General features: G+C 46.2%; 2 protein-coding genes across 7 annotated transcripts; one reads left to right on the forward strand and one right to left on the reverse strand.

The window, feature by feature from the left end:
• Positions 1 to 152: 152 nt before the first annotated feature.
• Positions 153 to 8,978, forward strand: LOC120900231. Of its 5 annotated transcripts, none has more exons than XM_040306962.1 (6): positions 634 to 876; positions 1,273 to 1,579; positions 5,310 to 5,555; positions 5,631 to 5,784; positions 5,892 to 6,984; positions 7,063 to 8,978. In XM_040306962.1, exons 3-6 carry the CDS (start codon positions 5,434 to 5,436, stop codon positions 7,629 to 7,631), a joined length of 1,938 nt encoding a protein of 645 aa, XP_040162896.1. In that variant the 5' UTR covers positions 634 to 876; positions 1,273 to 1,579; positions 5,310 to 5,433; the 3' UTR covers positions 7,632 to 8,978. The 5 variants fall into 5 exon arrangements, with proteins under 5 accessions (XP_040162923.1, XP_040162896.1, XP_040162906.1 ...); XM_040306972.1 differs by having other exon boundaries at positions 1,273 to 1,545; XM_040306989.1 differs by lacking the exons at positions 634 to 876; positions 1,273 to 1,579 and adding an exon at positions 153 to 338.
• Positions 8,979 to 9,076: 98 nt separating this feature from the next.
• On the reverse strand, positions 9,077 to 17,690 carry LOC120900222 (eukaryotic translation initiation factor 2 subunit 3-like). 2 transcript variants are annotated; one of them, XM_040306938.1, is made up of 4 exons: positions 17,467 to 17,675; positions 16,823 to 16,997; positions 9,800 to 10,910; positions 9,077 to 9,691 (listed from the first exon to the last, which is right to left on the reverse strand). In XM_040306938.1, exons 1-4 carry the CDS (start codon positions 17,542 to 17,544, stop codon positions 9,631 to 9,633), a joined length of 1,425 nt encoding a protein of 474 aa, XP_040162872.1. In that variant the 5' UTR covers positions 17,545 to 17,675; the 3' UTR covers positions 9,077 to 9,630. The 2 variants fall into 2 exon arrangements, with proteins under 2 accessions (XP_040162872.1, XP_040162863.1); XM_040306929.1 differs by lacking the exons at positions 9,077 to 9,691; positions 9,800 to 10,910 and adding an exon at positions 12,564 to 15,035 and having other exon boundaries at positions 17,467 to 17,690.
• Positions 17,691 to 18,165: the final 475 nt, after the last annotated feature.

Consider the following 18,165-nt stretch of genomic DNA (forward strand, 5'->3'; position numbering starts at 1 on the left):
TTACGTTGGGGGGAAACATTTGGCAAACATATTTATAGAAACCGCTACTCACCATCCGAGAGTGCTGTGAAGTTCGGTGGTTAATTCATTTGCTGAGGCCAGCGGGCAATGCGGGCTGTGCGAGGAACGACCAACGGAAAAAAGCAACAATTCCCGCGTTACTCTGAGAACATACCACGAGCGCTGTTCCGATAGAAATACCGTGCGAATCTCTGCTTTTTTTCGTGCTCAGCAAATTCACAGTTGGTATAGTGTTGGATAATTGAGCGAAATTTACACTGAAGACGATTATGGCCACTTAAAGGGCCACTGTGTGTTGTGTTGATTGTGTTGAAAAGGTGGGTGGGCTTAAACACTACTGTGATTCTGTTTTTAGTGAATTAAACTCATTAAATCTCATGGAATACCAGACACGCGGTAAAAGAGATAAATTTAAATTTAACGTACATGACCGTCCTTTACCACTGTACCGACGTACAGTGCGCCGGGTATGGTACGCTAGAGACTCCCGTTATTTCGTTCTCTCACTACTTCTCTCTTTATCATTTTCGCTCTCTTATTCTCTCTCCCTCTCTTGCGGGTATTTTTCGCGCCCACCCTATTACTATTGTTTGGCCATTTTTGCACGCGAGAAAAATGTTATGTGTTCGCTACGCACTCGGCCGTCGGCAGTGTTAGAACGGTGTTAGTAGATCCCAGTAGCACAGTGTGCATGGCGTGTGCATTAATTAATGAAATGACCGATAACAAGTAGTGGCCGTTTTACGCTTTGGGATTTGGGCGGAAGGTGGAACAGTAACATTTCCATAAACGCGACTGTTTCGTTCGCGGACAGGAATGTTTCGTGTGCAGCATGTGCTGGAGCGAAGTCCAAAGGTACTAGCAGCAAAAGAAAACAAAACAACTGTATAGATTGTGTGTGTATTACACTTCAGGGTAAACAAATGTAGTCCTAGCGCAGTGTAAAAATGCATGTGTCTGTAAATTGTAAAACGTTCCTGTGCCCCGTGTTTGTCTCCATAAAAGACGAATGTGGTTTCCAGCACTCGAAATCCTCCCACTCGCGCAAAACCAGATGTGCACAAATTCGTTCTCCTCAAGGACGCAGTAAAACCTCCGCCATTCGACCGTGTGGTGCATGTTTAGTAAAGTTTAGTTTGTTGAACCATTCCGCATACTATCTCGATTGCTCGTTCTTGCAACTACGTTCTTGAGAATTCGTTTCAACCCCGATGCCCTTATATAATGTTGTTTCTGCACTGTGGTTACTAGGAACGATACGGCCGAATGTATCCCCCTCAGAAACCCATCGCAGCAATCGTGGTTACAACACTACCACAGGCACACACAGCCCCCATGCTAACACGGCGGTGCGAAGGATATCGATTTTCATCACCACCATTCAGTCCTTTCAAGGCACTGTGCGAACGAACAAGCAAGCCCGAAGAACCTGGACACAGCGCTGCATCGCAAACGCCGCACACCGCCGCCGCCGGCCTCTGAAAAGGACTCTACACGGTATCACCCTCCCTATAGCGACAGCGGGTAAAAAGTTGCTCATTAAAATGGGATAAAACAGGTACTAGTGCAAAAGGACCCTTCCCGGGACAGTGTGTTAAGGGCAGGGGTTGTTCCGCTCGTTCCACTTTTGTGTTTAATGCAAGAGGGACACATCATCTGTTTCTGTGGTGTGTATTGCATAAAGATTAACCCGTGTGGTGGTGCGGTTTTTGTGTTCCGGCAACAATGGAACACATAAACCGAATGACGACGTGTATGCAGCTTCTCAAAAGAGTGTACAGTACGTGTGTGTGTGTATTGTTGGTGTGTGATTTCGTTGTGCTGGCAGTGTGCCATGCGTGTGGAATGATACAGCAAATAAAACCGGCTAGAACCATCATCAGCTGGTGGTAAAGCACCGTAGTAGCGCAGGGAGTCGTCGAGGCCGGTATTCTCAGCCTCGGTAGGAGCAACAAATTGGCACCTTCTGCGTGTGTGTTGATTTAACTTATACAGAAACACGAATCGTTTGGTAGTGTTGTCTTTTTCCGTCGCTGTGGGAGAAGTAAATTCCAGCTCCAGCTAAAACTTAGGTTTTGAACTATTTTTGGATAATTTATTTGCTGCTGTATGGCGTTAACGGATGTATTTGCGCTGTGCTGAAAGTATTAGCATTGGAGTGAAGTTCTATGTTTAGAGGCAGTAAGTGTGCGTGTCGACGGAATAAGAAGTGAGCAAATGCAAACATTATACGCCATAAAACTGCACACCCGCAGCGATCTCGCGTTCCAAAATACCTCCCGAGCGCCCGAACTGCCACTACCACCTTCCCGAGCGATTGTAAACCCGCATGTGGGGAGTTTACAGACCAGAACAAAACGTGAACATGTGTGTAAAACGCTTCTGAAAACTAGTTTTATCTTGCCTGGCTGGCATTGTTGATGTATTTTTGCTATAACTATTTGCTGTTACAGTATGCACCAGAACCAATTCTAGCTGATAAGCGAACACGACCACCCCATTCTCAATTGTTTCATTTTTACATTGCCCGCACATACTGATACAACTATCCACGGACCGCGGTCTCCTGCTGCTTGCCACTTTCATTCCATTATTGGCTAAACAAAAAACACCAGCGAATCAATTTAAAAATGATGTCCCGCGTAACGTGTCGTGCCGTGCGAGGGCGGCAGCTACGTTCGCAATTGGTGGAAATTAAATTGTCGATAAAATAGAATCATTGATGCAACTCACGATAAACGGACCACTTTTGCCTACATGCCGCAAAACCGCCGGCATCAATTATTTCACACCACTGTCTCCGCTTCTTTAGTACGACGCGCCGCGCAGCGCAACACGGCAGCGGATAATAGTCAAAAAGAGCGCGAGCGCGCGATTTCATCTGATCGTTGGGAGCACGTGATCGGCACGCAGTAGTAGTAGTGGTAGTAGTGATAGTAGCTGTATTATGCGGACAGCAGTTTGGCGCGGCAGCTAATGAGATTGACCATGAACAGCTTCACCTGGCGCATCATATAATTCGTTATGCAAATGTGCGTACGCGCTCCGACTGGCTAAAGCAATGCTTATCTCTAGGCAAACAAAACGCGCGCCACATGTATGTACTATTCTACACTGTACTAGCACAACGTGGCGCAGCTAATCACGCCAGTGCAATTCTTAAGCATAGTTTATATTTTTAGTTGCTTAAAATATTTAATATTCATGTAATAGGCTAACGTGGACGCTTTTTTGAAGATTCATGTATAAGAATCTTTGATAATCATCCGTATTATGGGTCGACACTTCAAAGCAAACCGAATCTTCAAACAAAACTTCCAAACCAAACCGAAGAACGAAGCGACGCAATTATATTCGTCTTTGAAAGGGATAAAGTACCGCGATCGTAAGGGTCCAGTTAGTGTTCTAGTGAAAGTCAACGAGAAATCTTTATTTTGTATACCATATATAAAGATATATGATGATAAAGATATATACACTAGTGTTGGGTCTCTTATACTAAAAGCTGAAATTTCTGGAGATCTGGATTAATTGCGATAACGAAAAATATAGAATGGCAGCGGATAATGACAATTAGACTTTCTCTTTTAATTAGATTAGATTGGAGCATTGGGCTATTAGAATGAGATTAGGCGACGCTTTGGGGTATTTGGCTTATACTGGATGCATATGCATTGTTTCATTTCAAAGATACCTGAATCAGACATTTTATTATTATTATTATTATACTTTATAATTTTTATTATTTTTATTTTATTTATTATAATTTTTCTTGATTTGACACTTAATTTAGGTTACATATATTAATCGCAAACTGGAGTATAGACGTTCTTTAAATGGCATTAATGTTTCATTAAAATCAAAGAGTTGGTAGACTTGATTAAATGTCCTGCTCTTAGAAGTAATGGGGTCGGATGAGCCATAGGTTGTTCTGCTGCGCACTATATTAAGCAGGGGACGTGGGCGTGTTGGAGCCGTTGGATCATATAACTCAAGTCGCTTGAGTATTGAAGAGCAGTCAATGTTCCCTGTTAATAAACCCCCAACGAATGTTTGTAGTGCTACGCGGCGTCTATCGCTGAGTTTTTGCAGTTCAAGCAACTTTAGTCGTGCTTCTTACACGGGTGCTAACCACCTGTAAGCCACGGGAGCAGACGCACAGCATGGCGGGTGAGTCTGCGTTGTATGGACTCAATGCGGTCTGAAAGGAGCAGAGATGACGGCTTCCATACCACAGTAGCTTATTCCACCAATGAATAATACTGGACAATACTGCAGTAAACAGCCTTGACACTAGTTGGATCCCTTAAGTCCTTTACAACTCGCTGGACCAGTCCTAACAGTTGATTACCACAATCAATTATTTCTTCTGCATGTTGGTTGAATTCCAGCAGTCGGCACTTTCAATGCGAGTCATAATTATAGTACATCAATATTATAGTTGTACAAAACGGGTTCACGAGATCTACTGAATGATAGAGCCCGACGCTATTCGATTAGCCTAAAGTAGTAGTCAACATGTATTAGCAGACATATGTAAGCATTTAATACGAAGATGTGGAAGACTTTCAACAAACTATCGGTTTGTTTGGACGGATGTTATTTACTTTACATAAACAAAGTTGGTACCATTGCAGCGGCAAGACAAGCAAGATTTATGTGACCTTAGTATGGTTTGTGTGGCGATATTTATGTCACTATTCAATTACTGCAACAGTGTTGCTATGAAATCATCCGAGTCCATGCATATGCCCTGCATCGCATGTAAAGAATGCGCAACTACAGCGTTCCTTGGCTGGTTAAGGTCTGGTATTGTCAAACAATAAATTTTATTTGTTATTCTTATGAAACTGGCCGTGATTCAAGGGGGGTTTGTATGGAGTAGTTTTTTTTTCTTTTCATTTGATGATCGTCAAAATGTGCCCAAGATATGAATCATATGCCTTTTTTGATCTGTTGTAAAGTTAAACAGTGTCCCGCACAACTATTGGGCTGATAAAATTTCACCCAAAAGCGAGCATGTTTACACAACTGGCCTCCGGTTTGATAGCACACGCGGAAGTGTCTTGCAAGTCTTTTCTGTGAACTTTTTTTTTTTTAATTTCTCGTAAGAACGACCAGGCAGCTCTGGTCCTGATGGTAGTAAGTCTGTGTTCCTCGATAATGCGTTCATCAGCAACTATTTAAGGGCCATTTGTTAAAAGAGTAATATATGAGAGACCGCATTAAGTTGGACTAGTAGTGTGACGGCATTAAACAAAAAAAAAATGAATTCATTTTCTTCACAGAATTATGCTGAATGTTTCACGTGTTTGTAGTAAGCGAACGGAAGAAATACTTCGTTGAGCGAAGGTTACCCTCGGATTTACGGATTGAACGTTGCACAAAAACGACAAAAACTCGTCCAGCATCATGTATCAGTGCCGCAAGTTTACGCGAAGGAATCTGCTCTTCCTGCTGACGATCGGTGTGGTGTATCTGCTGCTCGATCACTACTTCAATGGCGAAGACTATGGAGATAACAGGGAAAAACTGTAAGACAAAAAGCTGCACGATGATAAACGTAACATTCGTCTACTAAATGTTTGCGCTGTTTTTCGTTTTTTCAGCGTATTGATCGAAGAATCAATCAAATCACTTGCCAATCAGGGAGCTTGCAAGATGCCAAGTTTGCCGGTGGACTCGCCGGAAATGTTGAGCTTTCTCAAGGACGAACCACCGATCGAGTGTGGCAGCGAGCTCCAAGACTGGGTTACGTGCGAGGTTCGTGGCGGCCAAGCTCATCGGCTCCATTCATAGTTTGCTAATAGGGGTTTCTTTTCCATTATTTTCTCTTTGTCTCTTTCTCTCTCACACACACACACACCTAGAAAGCAGTATGTAATATAAAGCCAGAAGTAATCAAGGAGAAGGGCAAAATCACCTGCGACTATGCGGACATACTGCGGAAAAGCGACTTCAAGCTGTCATTCGGCGAAACGACGCGCACATCCGGCAGCTACACATTGCAGGCCAGTGACTTTGTGCGCGCGAAGTGTTGGACGGACAGCCGAACAGAACGGTGGCAAGGTTTGCTGATAGGCATCCGGCAGGATGAAGAGCTGCGGGCACGGTCCGGCTGGAACAAGGAATCCGCACTGAACGTGCTGATGCTGGGGTTCGATTCGCTCAGCCGCAACGCGTTCCAGCGCAAGCTGCCGAAGGCGTACAAGTACCTCACCAAGTACCTGGCGGCGGACGTGCTGCAGGGGTATAATATCGTGGGCGACGGGACACCGCAAGCGCTGATCCCGCTGCTGACCGGGTTCACCGAGCTGGAACTGCCCGACACACGGCGCCGGATGAAGAACACCGAGTACGTGAACGTGTATCCGCTGATCTGGAAGGAGTACGAGAAGTATGGCTATGTGACCGCGTTCAACGAGGACGTACCGAACATCGGCACGTTCTCCTACCGGTTGAACGGGTTCGACGAGCAGCCGACCGACCATTACATGCGGACGTACTACGTCGCGATCGAGGCGTACCTAAGCTACTACAAGCGGTTGTGCATCGGGGCGAAACCGCGCCACAAGGTGATGCTCGACTACACCCGCGACTTCATGACCAGCTACCGGCCCAGCACGCCGCGCTTCGTGTTCAGCTTTCACGGCGAACTGTCGCACGATTCGATCAATCTGGTCGGTGTGGCCGACACCGATCTTACCAACTGGCTGGTGGAGCTTAAGAAATCGGGCATCCTGAACAGTACCATTCTGGTGCTGATGTCCGACCATGGCAACCGGTTCGCCGAGGTGCGCAATACGCTGCAGGGCAAGCAGGAGGAACGGTTGCCGTTCTTCAGCTTCACCTTTCCCGACTGGTTCAAGACGCACCACCGGGAGCAGTACGAAAACTTCCGCCAGAATCTGGACCGGCTTGTGACGCCATTCGATGTGCACGAAACGCTGCAAGATATCTTAAGTAAGTAGGAACGTGCAGGCCCAACCTTCCGGAAATTTGTGATTTATGAACGAATGTTTTTTTTTGTTTGTTTCGTAGCACTTCAGACGCTCAAAGCGAAACAGAAACCAGCCATCTCGCGTGCCATCTCACTGTTCGATGTCATACCCCAGAATCGGTCTTGCGCGGACGCGTACATTGAGCCGCACTGGTGCGCCTGTCTGAACTGGCAGCCGATCAACGATACGACCTCATCGGAGGAGGTGTTTCGGTCGGCGAAAACGATCGTCGACACCATCAACCACCATACCGAGCGCCATCGGGGCATCTGCGCGCTGCTGACGCTGGACGAAATCCGCTGGGCGGCCCGGTTGCAACCGCACGAGGGGCTGGTGCGCTTCAAGCAGAACCGCGACACGGACGGCTTTCTCGGCGACTTTTCGTCCGATGCGATACGCGCGCCGCACGACATGTACCAGGTGAAGCTCGTGACCAACCCGAGCAAAGCGATCTACGAGGCGAGTGTGCTGCACGACCGGGCCAACAATCGGTTCCGCGTGAAGCTGGGTGACATTTCACGCATCAACAAGTACGGCGAACAGGCCAACTGCATCTACGAGCGGGACCCGGAGATGCGCAAGTTTTGCTACTGCAAGGAAGATCATTAAGTATTGCGGTGTTGCGTACTGTGAAGCGCATATTTATACCCCGAGCTTCTCGCAAGCCGTCGAGAATCATAGCTTTTTGGGCGAAAGAGTGATCGTGTGTAAAAAAAACTGAACAAAACAACATGCACACACTTGGCCTACGCCGGTAGACTGTAAAGCCTACCTCTGTTTCAAGCGGACGACAATATGTACTATTACAACACTGTTGCCCTGTTGACTGATCAGTAGTAGATAGTAGTGCAGTGTCGGCGCTGTTGCCCCAACATTGCTGGCATCTCCTAAACCCCCCCCCCTCTCCTATTGCCCTCACCCCACTCAAAACCTCAGCCACCTTCCAACTCATCCCATCCGGCGTGGGGCAAGATGTGATGCGGCCTCCCTGTAAATACATTTTAGTACATGTGTCCCGGGAAGAATTGTGGCAGCATACTGTGCGGGCGGTATTATTACACTACTCTACATTCAGTGTTTTTGAAGCATTTAAACTATTATTCGATGGGTCGAATAAATCGATTCCCTGCAATAACCGGCGCCAGTGACCGTCGCGTTGCAGAATGTTAGGATGTTAAGAATTTCTCACCCCCCTCCCGCACTACTACGCGTCCTAACGGCTTAAACACTGTCAGTAACGTTCGAGCAGCACTACACTGCGATGGATTGCAACGTACGAAACGTGATCGACTGAAATGCTCATCCCCATCTTTACCCCTCTTCCTTCTTTCGTGTGGGTGTGCTAATTTTTGTGCTAAATGCAAGCGTATTCAAGCTTAAGGTATCAATCGTGTGAATCTCGTCATTTGTATTAGTTAGATTAGTTAAATGGATTAAACGGTGAGAATAGCAGCACAGGACGAATCACGTGCACGTGATTGGGCAACAGATGGATTGGTCAGGACGTCAGAAAGGATTCTCTTTACATTTTTTTTAAACGCATTACTTATGTGTGTTACCCAAGTTCAGGGAGAAGATATAGAATTTTGGATCTTTTATGAAGTGTGTGTAAATTAAGAGAGCAAAAGGAGCAACACGGAAATAATTCAGTAATGAATTGAATTCAACAAAGCACAACAAGCAAGGTCGGCGATAGAAGTTAAAAAAGTATTAAGAAAATGCGTCAAACGCATTAGCTTTTCTATGAATTACAAAATATGCACTCAAACACTGTTTGCAAAACGGTGCTCTCAAACCGCAAAGTTTAGCACCACAACTAAGCTTTGGTAGCAGGATGTATGATTAGTTTTACTTTTTTTTTCTTGTTTTTCATCGCTATTGCTGTTAAAACGTGGAGCGGGATCGAGAATGAAACGGATTGAAATGAATTACATGCAGCACAAACGTTCTTCTAAATACATTGTGCCGGTTTTGTTTCGAGGAATTATCCGAAAGTAGCTAATTTTCACACATGTTTGCCGGATTTTCTTTCAAAATACTATGGAACAGGAACGTTTTTGATTCGTTTTTCTGGGATTACGTGTATTTTCTGTTGGATCGCTCCTTCGCACATGCCCGAGACTGATCGTACCATTCCGGTTCGTTCCGCATAACATAGTCCAGCTGCGTTTGATACACCACCGTGATACAATACTAGCACTCGCGCCAAACTGATAGATAGCTGCGAATCGTCGCTGTTTCAATATTCGATTCCGATGTGCCTTACAAATGCTGACATTTCCACTACCGGATGCAGGGATCGTCACTGATTCCGAATGATCGTTTGCGTTGGTGTCACGATCGACCGAAATGGTAAAACGGTGCATACTTCTTCCCAATTGTATCGTGGTACGGGTGTTTACTATTCCGATATCGACCCCTTTTTTAATGCAAACAAAAAATAATAATAACACTATCCTACCTGCCCCAATATTTGCCACTCCTTCTCACTTTCTCTTTCTCTCTCGCTCTCTCTCCCCCCCCTTGATCTCTCTTCTGCCTGTGAGTTTCTGCCGTTGAAGTTGGTTGACGAGGGTAATGCCTTTTTCGGCACAGAATGGTTCGTGTCTTAGTTTTCCTTCAGTGGCTCAATAACGGTACCGCCGCGAATCTGTCCCCATCCAATCAAACTGTCGAAAAAATGGAAAGAAAAATGGCATTAGAATGATTTAAAACACCTTTCCCTCGAAACTGTTCGTTTTGCCGCACACTGCTACCGAGAAGGCTGCTACACTTACCGCCAATGGTTCTCCACACGTCGGCTGAGCGCGATCTTTTCGTTCTTCTCCGTGCACACGGGATTCGTGAGAGCGATTTTGGCCAAATCGGCACGTGTTGCCACCACGCGCCCGCCCGTACTGAGCGAACCGATGTTGACGAGCAGCATTTCGTGCCGGACCAGCTTCTGCACCTTGGCACCCTTCTTGTCGCCCTCGGTACGCACGCCGAGCAAGCGCTTCAGCAGATAGTACGACACTTCCAGCTCGATGAAGATGTTGGGCAGCGCACCGACCGCACCGAGCACCTGGCCCACCAAACGATCCGCACGGCAAAGCGTCGGCTCGATCTTCGTACCGACACCGATCAGCCCACCGGGCACGGCGAACTGCAGCTCGTTCTGCTCGGTGTACAGCGACACAATCTTCGAGAAGATGGGCTTGCACGTTAGCCGACCCTCCGCATCCTTGCTCACCAGCCCCGGGCGTACCTCGATCTCCTGGCCGACCTTCAGCACGCCGCGCAGAATCGAACCGCCGGCAACGCCACCCTTCAGATCGTTCACCTCGCAGCCGGGCTTGTTCACGTCGAACGAGCGGATCACGATCAGGCGCGGCGCGTCAATGAAGTTGCGCGGCGGGATCGGAATCTTCTTCGTGATGTACTCGCACAGCACCTCGATGTTGTACTTGAGCTGGGCGGAAATCGGAATGATCGGGGCGCCTTCCGCCACCGTGCCCTGCACGAACTTCACGATCTGATCGTACTGCTCCTTCGCCTGCGAGTCCTTCACCAGGTCGATCTTGTTCTGCAGGATGATGATGTGCTTCAGCTTCATGATCTCGATCGCGGCCAGATGCTCGGACGTTTGCGGCTGCGGGCAGGACTCGTTGCCCGCAATCAGCAGCAGGGCGGCGTCCATCACCGCGGCACCGTTCAGCATGGTTGCCATGAGAATGTCGTGCCCGGGGCAATCGACGAAGCTCACGTGGCGCACCAGCTGGAAGCGACCGGTGCAGGCGGGCCGGTAGCACGGGAAGCTATCGTCCTTGCTCGACCCACCGGACGTAAAGCACGTCGGTCGGAGGCATTTTGGGTTGTCGCACTTGTAAATCTTCGCGTTAGCGTAACCTGTCGGCGGAAAGGGAAAGGAGAAAAAGTAAAAAGAATATTATGAATTAGTAAAAACGTCAAATATATATTTAAATCTTTAGGAAAGTTTATACAACAATAACGCCTGGCTACGACGCAAGAGTAGACAATAATAAAAATCAATCTGCAAAATATACCAGACATTTTAACAATATTATAGAACTGATTACAACTGATCGTTAGTGTGTTCAATAGAAGACTGTACAGTACACGGCCACGATGATTGTTGTCTCTGACACTTGTTATTCGAGACACGAACTTCTTGTATCTCTGTAATTCCACTGATGGGTAAAGTTGGCAAAAATCTGGAGTCGACTCCGATCCGACTCCGATCAATTCGGAATCGACTCCGGAAGGTAGTTCCGCCCTGCATTATCCGGAGTCGTTCGGAATCGTTCGAAATTGTCCGGAATCCGGAGTCGTGTGGAATCTTCCGGAGTCGTTCGGAGTCGTTCGGAGTCGTTCGGAGTCATCCGGAGTCGTTTGGAATCGGTTGGAGTCGAAGTCGTCCGGAGTCGTCTGGAGTCGGCGTTCGAAAAAAAGGCCTGTAAAGGCCTCCGACTCCAATCGATACCGGACGACTCCGGACGACTCCGGAGTACTCCGAACGACTCCGATTGACTCCGGACAACTTCGACTCCGAACGACTCCAAACGGCTCCGGCCGACTCCGAGCGGATCTAGTGGTTCTATTTTTCCGGTGTCGGAGTCGGAGTCGTGGGTGCGCTCCAGAGAGCATATCACTAACTGTGGATATTAGGCTTGAGCAATTCGCTTCATTTTTATGAACGTGAACGTACTAGTTCTTTCATTTAGATGAACTGAATGGGAATCGCGATTCTTTCGTTCATTTCAGTTGATGCACCATAAAAATTAATTGGTAGAGCAGGACGACCAGAACGACCTGGCGTACTAGAACGTTCTTTATTTCGACTTGTATGTACGTTCTTTTTATGAACAACTCAGCACATTACGATTCATAAAGAACCGATGAACGTTGATTAGATGAACATAGGTCATTCGTTTTTAAGAACCTACACACCTCTAGTGGATATGTCTTTGGTTTTGAATAGTAAGATGAAACATTTTAATAAGGAAGGTAACCCGAAACGATCGGATGATAACTTTATAATCATTTTAGACGATTGGAGATTAGGTACAGAATTTCGTTTCCTATCTCGAACAGCTCCTACATCATCTAACGCATTTGGTCTATTTTTTAACTCGTTTTGAAGTTATTAAAGTTAAAAAAGATTGCATGATTGATTGAACTGACGAATCATGTCGATCAATCGTTCCAGAACAACAATATAATATTGAGATGAACTACCTCAAAAACAAAACTTCTTTACAACAATACACGTTATTAAAATCGCTTCTTTTTACCGAATAGACGGCTTCATTACCATGCACTATCGGATGGGCATACTACGGACACCAGACAAACATGAATTCAATAATAAATGGAACGTAATAAAATTGTAACCTTTATGAATTAACATCCCACACCTCAGAACAGTGCGATAACCTTATAGCTAGTGTGTATGGTGTGTGTTAAAAGCCGCTTTAGACATGAAAACAACAAGCTACACCATCAACATTTCGGATGGGACAAATTAAACCAAATCGCAAGTAAAAGAGTATTTGTAGTTTTATTTTGTTCATTTTCATTCCAGAAAAATGATTATCCTATATTGAAATAAGTGTACAAGAGGCGCTATACACAGAACGAAAATAATCAAAATCAGAATGTTCATACGATAACAAATGCAATAGCACTTTCACGCCTCTCAGAAGATGAACTTTCGGCAATTGGCACTGCCGCACAGGCACTCGGTAACGCCTTTGGTATTCCGCACGCTACCGTTGGCAGTAGTGGTCTTGTCTCCGTTCTCGGCAGGTTTCTCCTCCACCACACCACCGGTACTGCTGTCACCGTCCATCGGGGGGCCACCGCCGCCGCTGCCACCATTTATCGACACGTTGTTCGGGCTCACCTGGGCGTGATAGTTGAACGTGAGTTCCTCGCCAATCTCGATGCGTCTCTGGGCGAAAAAGGCCAGCCGGGGCAGGTACGGATCGAGACAGTCGATCCACACCGACCAGATGCCACAGTTCGGATCGCACGAATGGTTAAAAAAGCGCGTCACATTACCGTAACGGGCTGCGTCCAGTGTGTACGGGTTGTCAGTACCGTTAAAATCCAGATCGAACAGGTACGTCCGGCCGACCGCGTCGTACTGGCGGCCCCGCTTTTCCGCCTCGTCGTACGAGATGACCTCGCCACAGTACTCGGAAATGTACTGGCCCTCGTAAATGACGGTGTTGGTCCTCACGCCCCAGCCCCGTCCGTTGGGCGTTTTGAACAGAGTTAGGTTGCATTTGCCGCCATTCTGCACCACCCGGTTCAGGCAGTCCGGGCCGCAGCTGCACTTTTTGTTGCACTCGAAGATGGGTGCGCCGGGTTGCAGCAGCAGCCGCTTCTTGACGCTGTACGCAAACCGGCCCTCGGACAGCTTGCCGCAGCATGTGCTCCGTCCGGTGCACGGATTACACTCGCAACCGACCGGAGGATCGTTCGGTATGGAGATCCCTTCGGCGGGAATGTTCCCCTGCAGGTAGGTGAAGTTGTTTGGCGGCGCGTCGAGATCGTGCTCATTTTCCACTACGACACGGAGCGTTGGTTCGTGGTCGTTGATGTGCTTCTCGAACCGTCGCAATTCTTCCAGCTGCTCGCACCGCTTCGCGTACGACAACTCGCGGCACATGAACCTCGTGATGCGTTCCCAGATCAGCTTGTTGCGGCCTCGGTTCATCCACAGTTTGGCCATAATGATCAAATCGGCCCGCAGCTGATCCCAATCGTATTCCTTGTGTTCGAGCAGAATCTCCTGGTACGTCTTGCTGCCCTGCCTCTCCAGAGATTCCAAGTACTCCGGTGAGCTCCTTATCTTTTCCTGTATGGGCTCCACCCACTCTTCGAGCAGGGACATCTGAGCGGAGAGGAAGCTGTCCAACATCGCACAGGAGTTTACATTGTTCAGCGGTTCCCAGGTGTTGTCTTTCGAGGTGTATCCAAGCCACTTTACAAGAAAGAATGGCGAATTTCCGACCAGCTGAATGTCTTCGATGTTCTCCACCGTATACTCTTTTGATGTCGTTGCCGACTTTTTGATCTGTTTTGAGTTGCTTCCACCGCCAGTGCTCTTGCGCTTGGGGGTGGATTTCCCAGCAGAGAGGGAAGAATTGCGCTCACCAGTTGCTGGCGTTTTGGGCGATGGTTTCGCTGCAAACTTCACGTTCAACAAGCCCTTAGAGCTATCTCTAGATACGGGTGTGGCGGGTGTGACAGTCCCATTTTCTACCTTAATAGAAGCGGTTGTCTTGGGTGTTGACGTTTTGGGCGATGGTTTCGCTGCTGACATCACTTTCAACAAACCCTTGGAGTTATCTCTAGCAACGGGTGTGACCGGTGTGTCTGTCCCATTTTCCACCTTTACAGAAGCGGTTGTCTTGGGCGTTTCTGTACCATTTTCCACCTGTGAGCTCGAGGACATTGCGTTCGGCGTTTCATCGGAACATTCTACCTTAATGTTCTGTTTGTCGGGTGTGTAACTAAGGTCCGCCTGCTCCTGGTTGATGGTTGCTAAACGTGTGTCCGTGGGTACGTCCCAGCGAGAGCCGTCTTCACTTTCATCTACCTCTTTCTTCACCTTATCAATCGAGCAGGACATACGTTTAGGGAAACCGTTCGGTTTGGGTATGTGCGTACCGGAGAATTTTCCCTGCGCGGCCGGACAGGACTTCCTTCGTGCCCGTTCCCTGCTAGCGTGCAACGACGGTTGTGTAATTCTTTCCGGCGGCGACATGTGGAAAAAGTCCATAATCTTTGCTTGCTTCATGCGTTGCGTTTCGCCGTTGTTTGTCGGACTTGTCTGCAGTCCGTTGGGTGAGAGCTTGCGCTTTCGGCTAGGTGTGTGCTTATTGCTATGAGATGTACCGTGGTTGTACGGTGATTTGTATTGTTCGTGCATCTTGTGCAGATATGCTTCCATTGCTTTCGCATCGGATTGCAATGTTTCGATAAAACTTTTCGACAGGTTCTCTGGTATGACACCGCCGAAGATACAGTGCGCGACGGGGCGACGTGCGTGTGCGTACACGCGTACGGCGAGATGAAGAGAAATAGAGAGAAAATACAGAAAAATATAGATCAATTGTTTTATTACATGACAGGATTTGGAAGGAAGCTAAACCTAGTCGTTCGACAACAAGCTAACAATCCTATCGTTAATTTTATTCAAAGAAACAACGCATTACCGTCACAGTTGTTGTTCTGCCAAACATCGGTTATCTACGTCTGTATTTTCTCTTGCTTTCTCTCATCTCACCTCGAGCAGGTACAACACATACACACCAACACAAACACACATAAACCGAATTCACACAAATCTTAACTGTTTTACGGTCATAAAATGTTGAACAACATGTCTATTTCCCGATCACGTTAATTGTGGAACGGACATTTTGAACATACATATTTGACCGAATGTCTCGATTACCATGGAATGATTGCAGGCCTAAGGCTCATAGGAACAATTTTCAGACAGTTTCACACTTGTGTTACATACATTGTTGATAAGGACGGATGAAAGCAAGACAGAAAGCAAACAGAAAATATAGACTTATGTTTCTAATTTTAAAAGAAAAAAAAAAACAAACAAACAATGATCCAAACACGCCCCATAATATTGACCCTGTTAAATGAAACAGAGGCAGACGAAAAAAAAAACAACACATAAAAAAACAACACTTCCCAGCAACGTTGGGATTCGACACATTTCAACACGTGGTTTAATGATCAACAACGTAATTCGGATGAAAGGTAAGTTATTTTTTATCTTCTTTGTGTTTTAATTTAACTCTTTGATTTAAAACTGTATTTATAATTAATGTAAATTTGTTTCACAACAGAATCGCTTCTTGCTGGTCATAACAAGACTTACTACGGGACTGAAATATAGCATCGATATCAACATCAATCAACCGTAAGTAAGTAAATGGAGTCAGTATAATTGAAATAAAGTCCGTAATTGTGTGAACATATAAATGAAAATCTCATGCATTAAGACAGCTTATACTCAATTCTTCCCGATCTTCAAAATATCATATTCCATAATGGGATGGGATTAGATTTTGCCGATTTCAATTTTTTAATTGAAACCTGCCTAACTCTGAGTTCGATAAGCGGTATTTTATTTTTATAAATATGTCTTCCGTTATTTCTCTTAGCCGTAACGGATTTGTCTGCATGATTAATTGCAGTTACCAATCCGGAAGCTGCATTCCATGGGCTCGGGCAACCTTAATTTACAAAACTCATGCCATCCCTGAAACACTGCATCTCAACACAAATACTTTTATCATTTAAACAAAAAGTATGCAACAAAAAGTTGAGAACATAGGCAAATATGAACATAATTTTCTATTTCAGCATTCCAATACATTGGATCTCCCATTCAAAAGGTTCGAGCCTTCATTGCGATTAACTAACCCAGTCTCGGTAATTATCCCGGTTGATAGGTAGAACACTTCCATGTTCATACCCATAAACGTCGGAGTTTAAAAAGAATACAATGAATGTGTTATTGGTTAAAGTTTTTGTAAAATCGGATCGGAAATAAGCATCTAAAGCATTGGTTAAGCCGACGTGAAAACCCAGCTTCCTTTGACTGATGCTTACGGAGTGGAGACGGGATGTAAGCATTGGGCGGGAGGAAACAACACGCGGAATGGTCTCGAGAAAATAAGGTGAAAGGATCATGATGCTTATCGTATTGTGACACTAAACGGCTCATCGGTAATACAGGATGGGATTTGGAAGAAGCTTACCCAGTTTAATTGTAATGTTACGCTCCAGTTCGTTCTTGAAACGAACCGTCTGGACACCGGAGATGGCCTTCACGACTGTCGATTTACCGTGCGCTACATGGCCGATGGTACCGATGTTAATAGTAGCCTGTCGCGATATCACTTCCGGCGAGAGCGGTGTCAGCTTGGTAATGTCCTAAAATTGGTAAAAACCCAACGTTCAGCAATATTTGTCAGAGTTGTGTTCAAAGCTAAATAATACATAAATGCAAGAAATATGCATAGGATGGAATTGTTCATGGATCTCGTTTGGAGAAAGGCATTTCCTTCCCCGGTGGTACATTCCTTCAAACACCGCACCAGAAAAACATAACCTCACAAAAACGCTACACGAAGGTAGCATTGCATCAGCACAGGAAAGCCTCCGCAATTATTCCATATTTCACCTCCAATGGTTGATTAATGGTACGTAAAATGGAAGAAATGAATCAAAGACTCCCTATCATTCAGAAGGATGTGACCTATTTCATGTAAATCACCCAGTAAAGCCTCTCCGAAGAAACCGTGTCTCGTTGGCATCTTTTGAGACGAAGGTAGTGGAAATCTTTGTGCCCCAGCCCGTCCGCTGGCAGGCTCTGTCGAAAATCTCACTCATTACTGCTTACCAGTTTGGAAAGGTCCTGCTGCTGTAGGTGGGGCTGCCCCGTAGTGGCGGTGGACATTTGTTGATCACCGGACGACATCCTGGTCGGCTTGATTCACGCGTTTCTTTTCTGAATTAACAAAATCGAACAGCCAGCGAACAAACGGAGAAACCTTTGCGCACACACACGCACACGAACGCACGCACACTCGACTGTGGTTCGTTTGACGTTAGGCGGTATGCGTGTGTGTTAGTACAGCGGGCACGGGGCGGTCTGTCAGATGAACCGTGCCTGGATTAATTTTAATTTAACGTAATTTAAAGAACTTGTGATGAATGTAAAAAATAGCACATTAAGTTTAATAGCATTTGCAAGTAATTTTAAAACACACGGATCACAAATAGAAGGGACATTGATGGAGTTAGAACGACTGGATCCGTTTTTAGTACAGTGAGTGACATGAAGCAAAAACCGGTTTTCATGAGATCCGAACGCTCCAAATCGGTGTGGTTTACCCTCGCTGGCGAGTGTTTTTGAAAGGCGTTGTGAGGGGTTTTGAGAGTTCAAGACCGTCGCCTAAACGCTCGTGATGATGTGCGACTTTTTTGGTGGACAACATTAAATGGCCAAAAAAAATAAATACACTCCACCTCCCCCCTCCCTTCCCACATTTTTCCCCAGGGCTCCTTCATTCCATGTGTGTGCATCTTCGCTCCGCTG

Source organism: Anopheles arabiensis, chromosome 2 (assembly GCF_016920715.1).
Source record: "Anopheles arabiensis isolate DONGOLA chromosome 2, AaraD3, whole genome shotgun sequence".
NCBI classification, from domain to species: domain Eukaryota; kingdom Metazoa; phylum Arthropoda; class Insecta; order Diptera; family Culicidae; genus Anopheles; species Anopheles arabiensis.

Excerpts from the sequence above, each read along its gene's own strand:
- LOC120900231 (XM_040306989.1), top strand. The coding sequence starts at position 5,434 with ATGTATCAGTGCCGCAAGTTTACGCGAAGGAATCTGCTCTTCCTGCTG. Across the intron at positions 5,556-5,630 it reads GGAGATAACAGGGAAAAACT|CGTATTGATCGAAGAATCAA; the intron begins GTAAGACAAAAA and ends TCGTTTTTTCAG. Across the intron at positions 5,785-5,891 it reads AAGACTGGGTTACGTGCGAG|AAAGCAGTATGTAATATAAA; the intron begins GTTCGTGGCGGC and ends ACACACACCTAG.
- LOC120900222 (XM_040306929.1), bottom strand. The coding sequence starts at position 17,544 with ATGTCGTCCGGTGATCAACAAATGTCCACCGCCACTACGGGGCAGCCC. Across the intron at positions 16,998-17,466 it reads AGCAGGACCTTTCCAAACTG|GACATTACCAAGCTGACACC; the intron begins GTAAGCAGTAAT and ends TACCAATTTTAG. Across the intron at positions 15,036-16,822 it reads TAACATTACAATTAAACTGG|AGAACCTGTCGAAAAGTTTT; the intron begins GTAAGCTTCTTC and ends GTGTCATACCAG.